Source organism: Aplidium turbinatum, chromosome 8 (genome assembly GCF_918807975.1).
Source record: "Aplidium turbinatum chromosome 8, kaAplTurb1.1, whole genome shotgun sequence".
Lineage (NCBI taxonomy): Eukaryota > Metazoa > Chordata > Ascidiacea > Aplousobranchia > Polyclinidae > Aplidium > Aplidium turbinatum.
The window spans coordinates 5,212,339-5,228,270 of record NC_137479.1 but is presented as its reverse complement, the minus strand read 5'-3'; the positions used below and the strand labels follow the sequence as shown (position 1 = coordinate 5,228,270).

Here is a 15,932-nt window from a genome sequence, read left to right as displayed (position 1 = left end):
ACTTCACTGAAGATGATTTTGTTAATACCACTCAAGTAAAAATGGGCTTGAGCAAACTTTACATTTTGAAGGAATTTGCCATAGGCTACCATCTATAACAGCAAAGATGCAACCAGTTGCTGATGATGATTTCAGCACTTCTAAACAACAACGTTTACAAAAACGTACCCTTGTACAGGTAAACTAGGCTTTTACATGTATAGACTCTGCTATGTACGTACTGAGGGCACATTATGAGAGAGAGAGAGAGAACTTTTATTTATTATGAATAGTGATGATGAATTAAATATGAAAGATGATTCGTACAATTTCTTCATTTTTCACTTCAAGTATATTTTAGGTTTTGTAGGAACGTATCCAGTACAGTTTTATTAAACTGTAAAAAACAACAGATCTTTGAAAAAAGCAACCGCTTGTACCAACTCCGACTAAACTGTGATCCAGCAATCACATCTAGGAAACGTATGTTTCATCCGTCGCTAAGAACGCCGACTTACAATGACGTAATACCACCAAAGTCGTCCCAGAGCAGTGAAATATGGAGTTTCGCCTGTGGTGGCGCTGCGGAGCCGTCGTTTGATGTAAATTACGCCCTAACCAGTCGAGCTACGAGGTTAAGGTTAAAAAGTTTGCTAAGTATGATTCTGCGCAAGGAAATGCTTTAAAAAGTTACTATACTTGGATCCAACCTGTCAGGGGCACTTTAACTTACTTCATTTTTGTGTTTTTACTTGGACTTTTTCACAACTACTTTATCTTGCAAATCTAGTTAGTTGACAACATGAAAAAAGCCATTTCACCCGTTTACACACAAACGTGCATTTTTAAATATCAATAACCTTCAATTTTATCAAAGAAAAAAATTAAAACTTCAGTGATTTTTTTTGTACGACAATAGCAATCAACCTAAAAATTATTTTTTTGCAAGATTTGATATCTGGCTAAATGTATTTATTTTTCATATTGTTATGCCACGACTTTGAGTTTGTCACGCAGAACGGGAGTTCCATTTGGCAATGTACAAACGACCTTCTCTATAACCTACCAATACGATTTGACTAAACGATTATGATCACTACACTGTATCAAAACTGTTTGCAAAATGATTTCATTCAAAGTAATCATTGTTGGTAAGTATGGAAACAGAGCACTTTTGTAATGCATCGTGAGTCGTGACATAGTTTACCATTCAGGAGTTCCAGACGCTTTTTGTTTTTGGAGTGCATGCTGAAGGCCTAAGTTGGAATGAGTTCCTATCGAAGCAAGTGACTACCTTTGGATAGGTTGTTCAAATACCATGTGACACCATTACCTCACTTTTCTGTAATCAACCGCTAGCTAGACAGCAAATCAGATACTTTTTACATCGATTCAACGTCTCTAGACGATTCAATCGTCTCTAGACGTTCTCAACGTCTCTAGACGTTGAAACAATGTTAAAAACAAATAAATAGTTTCCTGGGATGTGCTGCGAAATACAAAAGGTTCCAAGCTCATTGCTTGATTTAGTTATAAAATCAAGTGATGACAGTACGTTCGAAAAAATGTAGACTATAACATGTGGCTCAAAAATAACTTGAAACAGTTTTTTTGCGGTGATTTTATCTTATTCTCTGCAAGCGTGAAGCGTCCAGACAAAGCAAAAGATTTTTAAAATGCCTCGGGCAAAACAACAAGAAACGCAAGTCAGACGCAAATTACGATTTCATTGAAGTGTGGTCGACGTCCACGCGTAAAAGAATTAATATTCAACACAAAAGAATTGTCCCGTCACACTCAATTATAAGGTAATTAAGAAGCGATTTCTCAAGCCAAATAAAAAAAAATATGACCAACCATCAAATTAATTGATTTTTCAAGTTACGTTGTTAAACAAATTGCAACAAATTTCGATGCTGTGTTGTCAGATAAATTATCTGCATCATGTGAAAATTTGATTAATCTGTCTTATGTAGTTTTTGAGTAACACGAGCTCAAAGTGCTGGTGTCAAACCGACCCCCCGTCCTCAGGTCAACTGGCCAAAAAACGTCACAGGAAATAGGGTTAATGGATGGATAATTCGTTACTGGACATTTACCACCTGTACATTTTCGGTGTTAGGGATAGGTTAGGACTCCGGGTGGGAAAGTTGAGAGTGGTAATTGGTAAATGATGCCCAGAACTACAGGTGGTAAATGTCCAGAACCGACTAACTGAAGCAGTTTTTGGCTGAACAGTGAACAAAGGAAGTAAACCATGTTATTTTAAAAAAACGTTCTGCTTTTGTGTAGCCTACTGTTCTAATAAAACAACGTTGCATCAACATACCGGTGCTACTGAAAAAAATTGAGATTAATATAACTTTAACTGAGATTAGCCTATAATAATTTTAAAGTTGTATTGGCACCTTTTTTAACTTAATAACGTCAAAAATAACCTCGCCTATGAAAGAAATTTTAAAGAATTTTTGACTGAGAAAAAAGAGATTTTTCAGGACAAAAAAGGAAACTAAAGAGGATTTATCAATTGTCAGAAGTGGAAGCACTGGTTGTAGATACTGTGGTAAAGTCCACGCACCTACACAATGCCCTGCCTATGGTAAAACATGCCTCAACTGTGGTGCGCGTAATCATTTTAAATCTGTGTGTCGAAAGCCACCTACGAAGCCGATGCATGACATCAAAGCCAAAGAATCAGAACCAACGTTTCTACAAGTTTCTACCATTGATGAACAAGAAAGCAGCACGAAAATGCGAACTCGCCTGCTTATTGGTGATTTTGATGGTCGCAAATATTCTGTATTGTGTAAGCTTGACACTGCTGCAGCTGCAAATGTTATTCCTTACAATTTTTTTGCGCAAATCTCCGGTCTTGAATTATAGCAGACGAGTACCAAGCTTTGTGGTTTTGGTAATAGCATTGTTAAGCAGCATTGCACCACCGTAATCAAATGCTATGATAAAAGCGAAAATTGTTTTGACTTGTTATTTTACCTAACTGATGTTATTGATATTGCTATTCTTGGTGAACATGCAAGTGCTATTTTTATACCTTGTTAAACGTGTCGATGCATGCACACAAAATGGCGCTGGTAGCCTACTATTGCAAATATTACCCATAAATATGCTGATATTTCTTCTGATATTGGAGCTTATGATAAAGAATACCACATAATGCTCAAGCCTGATGCCAAAGCTGTAATCTAGCACCCCAGAAAAATCCCTTATGCTATAATATCACACTTGCAAGAGCATCTTTAAAAACTTGAAACACAAAAAATCATTGCTGATGTTGATACGTCAACTGATTGAGTAAATAACCTTGTTGTAGTTGAAAAGAAAGACAAATCGTGGCGCATTTGTTTAGACCCAAAACCATTGAATACTTTTATTAAGCGTGAACGTCATAATATTCCAACACCAGCAGATGTCCAATCCCAACTGTCCTGAAAGAATTTATTTACTGTAATTGACATGAAAGGTGCTTAGGCTACTGGTATGTAAAGTTGAGGGAAGAATCCTCGTACCTCACTACGTTTCACACCCCTTGGGGTAGAAAATGGTTTCTTCGAATGCCTTTTGTAGCCTACTGTCGTCCGCGTCTGAAACAATGCAAAAACGAAATGAAGAGACATTTGGTGACATTTCCAATGTGCATGTAATAGCTGATGACATCATCATAGCAACATCTTCTGCAAAAGAACATGATGAAATTCTCAAAGCTGTGCTAGACAGAGCTCGTCAAAAAGGAGTGAAGTTTAACAAAAAAAAAATTCAACTCATAGTGAAAACTGTTGAATATATGGGCAATATTGTGTCACAAGATGGTCTGAAGCCGGATGAAAGGAAAATTGACGCTATTGTGAACATGCCAAAGCCCACAGATGTCCGTTCTTTGCAACGATTGCTGGGAATGACAAAGTTCTTATCTCAATATATACCTAATGAATCTTCCATTACCGCGCCTTTACGTGATCTGTTAAAGAAAGGAGTTGAATGGAAGTGGTCTGATGCTCATGACGAAGCATTAACTCATCTTAAATTACTATTGACAAGTAACCCAGTTTTATCGTTCTACGATGTCATGAAGCCTGTAACAATCTAGTCCGACGCTTCTCAAAAAGGACACGGAGCGTGCTTACTTCAAGATGGAAAACCGATTGCCTATGCTTTTAGGTCCATGACTTTTGCTGAACAAAACTATGCACAAATAGAAAAAGAAATGCTATCTATCGTTTTGGTACGACCCAAAAAGCAATCGTTTGAAGTCTTCGTGACCCAAACGTTTCGGAAGCACATAATTTTGCGCAAAACACTTTGCAAATTAATATCAATTCCAATACGGTCGTCCCCACTTATTAAGGCCACATCGGGACCGGACGATTTTGACGGCTGGAGACAATTTTCTACCACTCCTATACCTTCAGTAATTCCGGAATGGACCAAATTGGGCTTTATAAGCGGGTGGACCTATTAACCGTGCGCTTCGTCGTCGTGCAAGCCTCTGGGGCCGAGGGTCTACTCTATCCTTTTACCAGCCCAGACTCAAGATGTTCCCGGACTACACTAGAAGACTACTAGAGAGCAGCCAGTATTTAGTTTCATCATCCATGACACGCAGACCTTCCACTCCGTTAGGTGGCTTGAAGATGGTACAGTTATTGATGATGTAGTATGCAGTCTGTTTCTCGGCACCACATTCACAGGAGGAGGAAGAGGCCAATTCCCCAATGGCGCATGGTTGACCGGAAAAGCCCGACGCCCGTACGAAGACGGTTGAGGCGCACCCATGCTTGTATTTGTAGTGTCAGGCCGATGGGGCATGTGTCGGCGTTGGGGATGAACGAATGAAGTCCGGTGGTACTTGACTTCCTTTCAGAATTCCATTTATAGTCTGCCCAAGTAGCCGCAGAGATGAAGTTCATCTGCTGCGTTGATCAGAAGTTGAGCGGCTGGCATGAATGGTTGTCTTGACTTCAGTCGACTGGGGTGCTGGTTTGGGGAAGCAGAGATCTTGTGGTGGAGTAGATGGTTAAGCTTTAGTGCCCGTCGGCCAAGAAACAGAGTGGCTTCTTCGCGACGAAGCTCAGAAGATTGGATGCCAGCGAGAATGGCAAAATTATCCAATGGTGTTGGACGCAGGCATCCGGTAACTGTGCGCAGGGCGCTGTTTATGGCAGTGTGCACTGCAGTACCAAACAAGTGCACAGCAGTACTCTGCTGAAGAGTAGACAAGGGCTAAGGCTGCTATACGCAAAGTGTCAGCCCTCGCCCCCCCAGCTGTGGCCTGCCAGGCGCTTGAGTAGTGCAGCGTGGGATGTCATTTTCTTGCGCAGTGACACCAAATGGTGGCGGTATGTGTAAGATCTATCTAGTGTCACCCCAAGATATTCTGGTTCGGGGCAGAAGGTCAGAGGTTTTCCGTTGTTCTAAACATGTAGCTCACGATCAGCTTCCCGATTGTATAGGTGGAAAGCTGCCGCCAAAGTTTTGTTTTCGCTAAGTTTCAGTCGCCAGTTCTGGAGATAAGCTGAGAAAGTTTTCATGCCTGGCTCAAGCTGTCTTCCAGGCTATTTATATAACTGTGCGCTTAACTACTGTACTACAATCGAAAGTATAAATTTTCTTGTAGCCTACCAAATTGTACGAAACTCAGCACATCAAAGACTATATGATTGTATTTATTTTTGCCATACAAGTTATATTTATGGTAATTTTAAACGTTTTGCGACCCACTGCGAAAGGTCTCGCGACCCAAATTTGGGTCGCGACCCACTATTTGCGGACACCTGTGTTAGAGTACCGTGATACACCCATTACTGGTCTTGGTTACTCACCTGCTCAAATTTTGATGAGTCGTCGTCTTCGCAGTAAATTGCCTATTGCTAACACTTTACTTGTGCCTGAAGTTGTTGATTTGTATGCTGATTTACGCAAACGTCAAAATCGCCAGAAGTCTTATTTTGATCGTCATACAAAACCCTTACCTACTTTGCAGAAAGGAGATAAAGTACGTTATAAAACACGTAATTATTGGAATAATGCTGTTGTTTCGAATGTATGCAATGAACCTCGATCTTACATTGTTCGTAATGAACATGGACCTTTTCGACGTAATCGTAGACATCTACTGCAAATGCCCGCTGATCCGTATTGACAGTGATTTCAATTTTGATCCTGATGAAAACTGTATAGCAAATAATCATGACTTGACTCAAAATGTACCTGATGTTCGAAATGAATCAAGTATGTACTTCTCGACTTGAAAATAGGACAACCCGATCTAGCAGACAAGTTGTCAGTTTGTCACCTGTCACGGTTTCTTTATCTCTTACCAGGAAAGACACTTGGAAAGGTTCAATGACGTAGTCTAATGGGATATTACCGAAAGGCAGTCAATTAAATGTCGAATAGTTCTACTTGTGAAATGATATATGAAAATTCTTGAAGGACTTTAACGAACGGCTCAACACAGCTTCTCATGTAACTCTAATTTCGATCACAATTTATATCAGCACCAACTCTCATCTACTTGTATTCAATTACTTCAAATCTCAATCAACAATAATTTCTGCACTTATTACCTACTATAAACAACAATCTACAACTCATAATAATCATAATACAAATTACACCACTATTTATAGCAGGTTCTTCGGTCTAGTAACTTCGAAAAGGTTACGTAATGTTACATCATAAGAACTCATTGTTCTGTCAAGTTGCACTACACGTAAACAAGCAAGTTAAAGAAGCTTCCAGATTTGCACGAAGGGTAAAATGTTCTAGAAATACGTCACATGGTAAAGATTTCCCAATCAGAGGTTACTACAGGATAGTAACCGATAATAACATATAACATAAGATGTCAACAATAAAAAGAACAGCACGTTCGGTCAAGATACAAAGCAGCCCGTCGCGAGACCTCGCATATTGATTGCGACATCACCTCAAAAAGATATCGTAATTGATTTATTCACTGACTTGTGACTTACAAGCATTTGTGTTACTGTTTATATCTCACGAGTGTATTTTTATGCTGTGTAAATAATGTTGGCTAATTTGAAGAAGGAAGATGTAACAGATTGAACGATTAGGCCTATAGCGCCACCTACCATCTGTATATATGTGCGGTTACCATCGCTATGACGAAATATACATTCTCACGAGTTACTGATGTATGCGCAAGACGCTAGTTTGATGAAGCTATAATTCAGTATAAGAATCAATATATCTTGAGAGATCAAGACGTTACAAAAACATTAATAATTTTGTGCTATTAAACAAAAATAAATGTATAACAATAAGAAAGCCATACTAGCAATACAACGAAAAAAAGTCCCAATATCACCCTCAATGGATGTGGTTGAGTCTAAAACTAATGAGGATAAAGATTTTAGTAATGCAGAAGCTTATAAAAATAACTTTTTCCTTAAAATTAGCAAAGTAGACACATTACACATCCCCAAACAATTAAACATCTCCTCAACTGCTTTTGTACTTAATGACTTCAGCTTACATCTAAAAGACAAAATACGAAAAAAAAAACTTTGATGTGACGAAAAGGCGATAATGATGATGTCATACATACGTTTGTAAATAGCGTACTTTATTGTAACAATGCTTTTAAAAATATCAACTTTACTTATTATTGTTATTACTTGTTGTGTATCAGTGACCTATACTTGGAATATCACTGTTACCTATATGCAAAACAGAAAAGTTTGAAATGCATGAATTGCGCGATTAAAGTGACCAGGACCTCCTACCCCATGATACTTTGATAGTTCAGGAAATTCTCAAACCAACCTAATAAAAACATCTTTGAAATAATAATAAAACATTCACTACAACTTCAAAAGGATTGGGGTTATGTACTATACCCCCACCGTGTCCAATTGACGCTCTGATACTGGCTCCAACTGTAATCGAATTTCTGTGGTCAATCATTTTATTCAGGAGACAGAGCAGTGACTTAATATTGTACAACATTGGTTCCACATCAATATCAAACACTATGCAAACAAATTTGCGCCATAGGAGGAGTCTCATAATTGAAATTGAAAATAACTGAATGTTTACGGTGTATTTATGAGATAAATAAAGCAGCAGATATAAGATCAGGCTCATTCTCAACTGATATTGAACTATTTCTTTTTGCGGTACCAGCTCACGATAAATTCAGTTCTACGCAACATTAAAGCGGTTTCCAATTTTGCATCACAGAGACCACTGTTACCCGTTGGTTGTAGAGAGATGCTAACTTGTCTTTGTGACTTGACCAACTTAACAAACTTGAAGTCTAAAAATGTGAACACGATTTTAGGAGATAGATTAGAGCAGCCTTCTGTAAAACTTAATAATCGTTGCAGGAAAATGGCAGGAAACATGGAGTTCATAAATCTAATTAGTAAACTTCAATCAACCTTCACATAATTAAATTTCACAACCTAATTCTGTACTCAAGCTACATTATAAGTTGGTGTGGGCAATGTGGGCATTCCAAAAAATCTTCACAGTGTAGATTCAAACGATCTGTTATAGCCTGATGCTGCGGGTTCTTTTTGGCAATATCAAATTACACTAGCTTTCGGAACACAGTTCCCTAGTCTCATTCAACTACATTCCAAAAAATGCAGAGGATTTCCTGGACTGGCAGAAAAAGCAACCAAACGGTTTTAAATCAAGTCAAACAAAGAATCTACTAAAAAATATCAAAGAAAATCAACTTCAATTTTTCGGACACGTGCTGCGAAAAGGAAAGTTAGGACATCTCTCTCTCTCTCACAGGCAAATTGAAGGGAAGCGTGCCCAAGGCTGATAAAGATTAACCTACTTAAACCAACAAACCGACACAACTATCACCAACATACAACTAATACACAAAGCAAACAACAGAGAATCTTGGAAACTTTTCATGGAAGAGGCAGTCAATGCTTAGAATCAAGTACGACAATAAAAGAAGAAGCGAACAGCGGAAGCGCTGCTCTTCTGGCATATTATAGCGATAGCGCGCTGCTTTAATGTATCGTATGCCCACCTCTGAAAATACTATTGAGGCCTTGCCATAAAATTGATGTAGCATTAAGTTTAAGGATGTTTACACCAACGAAAAAGTTAGTTTAGAACACCGATTCCAAAGCGATAGTAATTTAAACCAGCGTGGTCCAACTGCAGGCCTGCGGGCCAAACTTGGCCCGCAGTAGGCCTAATTGACAAAAAAAAAATGTGAATGATCCTTTGTGATGCAAAACAATACCACTTTGTTCAAAAAATTTCCCCATGGGCGTGAGAGTTAGTACACAGCCCTCAGAGCTTCAACTCCAATTATGTGAACTTCAGAAAGATTCGTTTTTGCTGTCAAAAAAAAAAAAAGAAAAATCCTACAAGCTTTTGGAAGTTAGTGTCAAAGGATTTGGTTTATCCCTTTTAAAAGATGCTGCCCTAAACCTGTAGGCCACTCGATGTTTGGAAGTACATAGTACATTTGCGAATGTACGTTTTCGGCAATGGTTTGGTTTGGTTTTAAATCTTTATCCTCGGACTGGCAAAGCCTTGATAGGTTATTCCTGATATTTTCGCATACTTGCAGAGGCTCTTAACGCAGGGTCGGTTACCGAGATTGGAAGAGTGAAGTTTTTCGATTGTTGAAGTGTTGTTGCCAGGGAATTATTCCATTCACTAGGTGCTGCTGAATGGAGAGCAGTCCTGAAATGCGTTGCTCAAGCGCACACTTCGAGAATCGAACCAGTGCCGCATGATCTTGAGCCAGGCGCGTAACCACTGAGCTAAGGGGGCGGACGAATGAAACAATGAACAATATTAAAACCAAAAAATGAAATCAACTTGGAAACGAGGCTCTTTGCATGGCCACAACTACGATTCTCGTGGATACCAACGCTATTGTCTAAAATTAAAACCTAAAGTTGATAAAGTTAAAGATGATCCCCCTTTTAGGGCGAAACAAGATATAAAGGTTTTAGAGAGTAGTAACTATATGCCATAGGATATGCATAATTTGCCAGCAATAAGCATATGAATCGCTATTTAAAAACATTGGCCCGTAAGATAAAAAAAAGTTTTTGGCCCGCGATGAATTGGACCACGCTGGTTTAAACCATGATTTTTATAATGCTGGTTACTGGTTAGTGCGACATATCCAACGTAGCCTAATAAGAATGTGTAGCTTCGACTGACTTCAAAAATAACGTACTTGTACATGATGAATATAACGGCACAGCCTGCAAGTAGAAGCCCTGCACACCCTCCAAGAACATAGTAAACAGCTGTAAATACATTCAAGTGTGACTGCTTATTCATTGTCTACAGCTCATCCAGCTTATTTCAATAAAACGTTGTTTTACTTACATAAAAAATACCGATTGCTTAAATTAATCTGATTACTTCTAAGTATATCATATTAAATCAAATTTAAACTACAGCAGGTCAACTTAGAATTAAGTACCAAATTATACCAAAAAGTTTTTTTGCTGGTTCATTTCCTGATTTATTGCTGTTATATATCGTTTGTTTCTTTCATACATTTCGGACAATGAAAAATAAATTGAATCAAGATTACATCGCTTACTTCTATCAGGCTCAATGACCACCTGGCAATGTTCGTTTTCATATCCACACAAAGGCACATTCAAAGGTACCACACTTCCAGGCCAGTCGATGCTCCCAAGCTCTTCAAACGTCCCAGTGCTGCTATGATAAGTCAACACAATCTGTAACAGAGGAGTGCTATGAAGTCAACAAGGATTCGTCTGAATCGTTGATGCATCACTCGGTACCACTGAAAAAGTTATGGAATCAAGCCCAACTTACTTCATGCAGTGGTTGGAATGTCCTTCTTAGTCCGTAGACATGAGTTCTATAACAGGTCGAGTCATACCAAAGGCTTTTTAAAATTAGTACTTCAATCTTTCTTGGGATGGCTCATCAAAGTAATGAGTTTATGGCACAGCCATGAGTTTATGGCACAGTTTATGGCACCACATATACTGTAAATATACACATTATCATTATTATGAAAAAAGCAAAAGTCAAAAAGGTCAAGTTACAATTAGAACTCTGAAGGGGGTGCTTCCAGCAGATGATATTGAAAGTTTTACTTTTTTTTATCGCAAAGCAATAAATTTTACCCAAGTGATGTAGCATGGAACCGACCAAGTGTCGTCACTTGTCCATCTTGAGATTCTTGGAACTAACAAGTAATTGTTCTGTAAAATGATGTGAGCAATCCCAAAACAATATAAGCCGACCTTTAGGAGATACAGCAGTTTTTTGTAGCCTATGCAAAATGGAAAATCTTTTACATTGAATTTTGTTGTTTAGTGATGCACCGGAGGCAACATTTTGGTTGGAGCTTCTGGTTTTAGGTAAGATCTACTTCATATACAATATAGGCCTTACCAATGTTCCAACGGAACAGTTGCATTCCACTCACACCAAGTGCTCTTTGACTTTTGACTTTTGCTTTTGCTAATGTTTTTAATAGGTGATGTTTTTAATTTGCTAATGTTTTAATAGGTGACTTTTGCTAATGTTTAAGGTCCTTTGAAGGATCCATTTAGATTTTAGAAGTAAATTTTTGGTAAATTTCAAATTTGGTATTGTTTTCTATCCACCCGATGGGATAGGCTACTGTCTTTAAGATATTGAAGATTTCCGAATGACTTCCTTGAACCTGTTTTCAATCTTACATTCCCCATAGCGCCCTACGTTCCACATATGCAACAAAGATTTTTGGGAAGTAAAGCAAAAAAATAATTTCATTTGATTCTTTATAGCTCATTGTTGCAAATTTGCATCACGTTGTAGCCTACTGTTCTTTGTACTACGTTGTTGATTGTACGTGGTTTAACATTTAAAATCTATTTTTTTTGCATTGCTGCAGTAACTTACTACAATGATGAGAAAATGTTAGATTTATCCAAGATCATGAACCTGGCCACAGTCACGTACAATACTTACGCATACACCTCCGGTCAAAAGTTAAAAAAATTGGCCGGAGTTTGTGTTATATTTGTAGTGGTAGTGATTGAAACAATTGGCTAAACTATCCGCTTGTGAAGTCGTTTACTGACTTAGCCGGAATGTGACAACAAAAATATCTTAAAAAACATTTCATTTGGTTGGCATCAGACATAAAGCGTCGGACGAGAAACTTGACATGGTCTTAGTATCGTCATCGATGGGTATATCTGTCTTTCGCTTTATTGATGCTACCAGTTGTTCTACATTGCATTTTACATCGTCCAGTTTTTCTTTGTTTGGCAGGATGTGGAGGACTAAGCCGTAACGTAAAAATACTTTCATGTAGGGCTCCTCCTGTTCTAGGCTTCAGACTTTTCTGCTTAGATTGATAATGCAGTTTGGGCTTTTTTTGTCTTTGTTGTCATAAATTTGTGAGTTCTTGTGATGCTTTTGAAAGGTTTGTGTCACCACCTGCTTGTAGTGATGGGTAAGCAGAGAGATCAGACAAGTTCTTTCCAGAAGAGAGAGAAGTGAAAGAGTTCGTTTTTTCATATCTTGGTAACCCATTTCAACAGTACCCAGATCTTTATTAACTTCTTGCAACTTTTTCTGAGGACCAGTTGGAAAATGTCGTCAGATTTCTTGTACACCGTTAGATTAGGTATAATTTACATCACAAAAATTAAATTCGGGGCAGATGTTCAGATATCGTCTATCCAGTCTCAGTTTTGAGACTTTCACAAATTTTCTAGTTTTGCTAATTGACTGAATAAATTCTTCTCTTGTTACTGATGGAAAGGTAAAGCATTGGTAGAGAGTTTGTTTTGTTGAACCATGGACAAAAAAAAACAAAGTAACCTTACAGCGAGTTTAAAATGTTTTGTTACACAGACATACATAATTAAAAAAGAATCAACTCAAACGTTTTCGACACGTACGTGTCCTTGTCAGGAACTACTAACATCTGCAAGATACATAAAATGATAATTGTAAGGTTTGACTGTGCACTATAACTGCAACGACACTCCGGACTGAAAAGCACAAACTGAACAAGTGATACAAGAATGATTTCGAGATTCGAGTAAATTATGCGGCAGGAAACAGATCACATGGGGTGTAAACTACATAGTACAGACATGTGACAAACAATTAGAACACACACAAAAGGAACGATGAACCACAGGCAAATAACTGCCTGTTGAGAGACGGATTATTACGTTTGATTCTTAAAGCTTCCATGATCTCAGTCTGAAATTCAGATCTGCCTCGAGAGATGAGACATTGTCAGTGCACGATTCACAAGAAGCGATGTGCTCTTTAATTGCACTTTTGGTTGTTAAGTTTGGGTTTAAGTGCTCCCCGGCCCTTGTCAACAAATGTCTGGTTGACATACCAATGTATGTCTGGTTTGCGTCACGCAAACAACTAAATTTATACACAACATTCGAAGAAAAAGCGAAGGGGGTAGGCAACTTCAGTTGAAAATACTGGTGCACATTTCATTTGTTTGAAGACATTCTACTGCGATAAAACAATAGACATAAGATATGGAGCAATTTATTCCAAAGCACTGAAACTGAGAAATAAAATCACCTAGGCTACCTCAAATTTCTTTGTTTCGTTATTCATATCCAAGACGGAGTAATCCATTTCTTGATCTCCATGGTCTGATATTGTTATATTTCTTCCGAGACTTTCATACTCAATTCCCCACAAACGGCTGATAAATTCTTCTCCATTGTCAAACCGGTTCGATCCGTTGCAAATTGTTCTGCAACAAAACGCATTATGTTGACAATGAAAATATAAAACATAGACCTACTGGACTGCTCCTAAGAATGCACTCTATTAGTGATCGAGAATCACCGGTCAAGACACTAAAAACTAGTCAATTGATTGATAATAACGTCGACTTTTAAATTCTGCTGATCGATTCTATATGATTTCAAACACCCTTGTTATTCTAAATCATCATCTTTTACCAGTTGCTCAAGTCTTGTTAAATTAATTTACCCTTCACTGCGGTTTTCAAAGCATAGATCAACATTCAATGTCAGCATTTATATTTAATTTCCCCATTTATCCCAATTACAGTATGGCATAGTTGTCAAGTGGGCTTCTTGATTTTTAAACTCAACTCATCCAAACCCGTGTAACGGTATCTCAGAAACTAAGTTTCTAAAAAACACCTGATCAAATTATTTTAAATGGAAGATCTCTTCCTTAGATTTCCAAACATAAACACACATTCACTGAAGCTGAGTCCTTCCAGACGCTACCGTAGGTTGCGTTCTATTCATTCATTATCTCCTTTTCGAAACTAAATAAAGACATCTACAATATCTTTCGCAAGAATCAAAATTTAGACTAAGTTCTCAAAGAAAATGAAGGGGTGTATCAGCAAGCATCAATAGGATTGACCTATGATACAAGAAAAAGATCCACAGAGGATACAAACTGATATGCCATATATCAACAAGTGCAACCATGCAACACATCCATGCAACATATAATAGAAACATTTGGTCTAATTATTATTCATCTGAGGTCGTCGATACCTGGTTCAGGCAAGGCAATTAAAGAAGAAAAAGATTATCCTCTCAAGTACATGTAGCTCCACACAAAGTGAAAATTACATGACTTTTAACTCTTTTTTATTTCATGTCTAAAGAGACATTGTTAACTGACACTGTTCATTTTAACTAGACATTGCTTATCATCCTTTAAAGAAATACAAAAGGGATAAAAGTCATGTAATTTTCAGTTTGTATGGATCTACATGTACTTGAGAGGTTAATGACATTTTATTGAAATTTCCCAAAAAGTTAGAGCATAACCATTTAACCCTTTGTCCTGTGGGGGGGGGGGTCGGGTGGGACTTGGCGCTTTTCAAAGCAATATCACTAAAGAACTACGCAATCCACACCTTTGAAATTTTTTGACTTTTCCTAAAAATTATTCAAGTATTTATTCCGCTTGAAATGGCATTGCTATTGTCTATAGTTTTAGAGATATGACATGATTTTCATAACATACTCGGATATTTTAGCCTGCTACTAGCTAGTCCTTTTGTTTTCTAATTATACGGATTAATAGGATTACTGAGCGCCGTCGTGCGTGGAACTGCGACGCAGATATCTCGTGAGTTGGCTTTGTTGTAAAGCATTCGACCGTAATGATTCCGCCTTTTGTTTGCAAACTCGAGTTTTGAGTTGCTTTGATTAATCTTTTAATTAGATCTGGGTTTCTTTGAAATTATATCAGAGAGTAAGTATACGATAAGCCATGCTGAAAAAGATGTAATTTTACATAGTTTTCTATGGCCAATACCTTTTGTTTCTAACTTATAACAAGAAGCCGTACGAAAATTTCTTGACAAAACTCAGTCTATCTCACAAAACAAACAAAATGATGTGGGAAGTTTTTTGTTGATTTCTTGTCGGAAAGCAACAAGGAGTGAGTTTTTGACCCGCCAATAAACTTCTGCATGTACCTGTACACTTATATTCACATAAATATTTATGGATGTTGTTAAAACGTTTTTATAAAAACGAGAGATTGAAGGATACTGAAAAGAACTTGACATCGTCTATCTAAACTGCTCTGCTTTTGTGGAAAAACACGCGCAGCGAAATTGTTGTGCTTTGACAAACATTGCACATACTGTATTGTCAGCAATGAATCTTTACCTAAATGGTAATTTTGCAGTTGCTTGAGAGATTACAAAATTATTTTTTCTCTACGAGGATTGAAAAGTTTTGATATATCTCAGCAGAAACACTATTAGGACCAACTCAATAATTTCAAACTTTGTTTTCAAATGTTGATCTTCAAAAGCTTATTTTCACAAAAGCTTACCTCAAAAAGGTGTAGGCATATATCATTTTCCCAATAAATTTGGATGTTTATGTCATTTGGAGCAAAGTTGTTTGCTTGGTTGAAAGAATCTGAAATCAATGCCTTGTTTTTGTAAC

The 15,932-nt window shown here is 37.6% G+C and overlaps 1 protein-coding gene across 2 annotated transcripts in view; it reads right to left on the bottom strand.

The window, feature by feature from the left end:
* Positions 1-6,631: 6,631 nt before the first annotated feature.
* Positions 6,632-15,932, bottom strand: part of LOC145775913 (atrial natriuretic peptide receptor 3-like) — a 32,223-nt gene continuing 22,922 nt past the window's right edge. For both annotated transcript variants that reach the window (XM_082587315.1, XM_082587316.1), the window contains exons 6-9: positions 13,561-13,729; positions 10,565-10,706; positions 10,190-10,262; positions 6,632-8,278 (exon numbers count right to left, since the gene is read on the bottom strand). In XM_082587315.1, the coding sequence (XP_082443441.1) occupies positions 8,263-8,278; positions 10,190-10,262; positions 10,565-10,706; positions 13,561-13,729 (400 nt within the window). In that variant the 3' untranslated portion in view covers positions 6,632-8,262. The remainder of the gene's footprint in view (positions 8,279-10,189; positions 10,263-10,564; positions 10,707-13,560; positions 13,730-15,932) is intronic.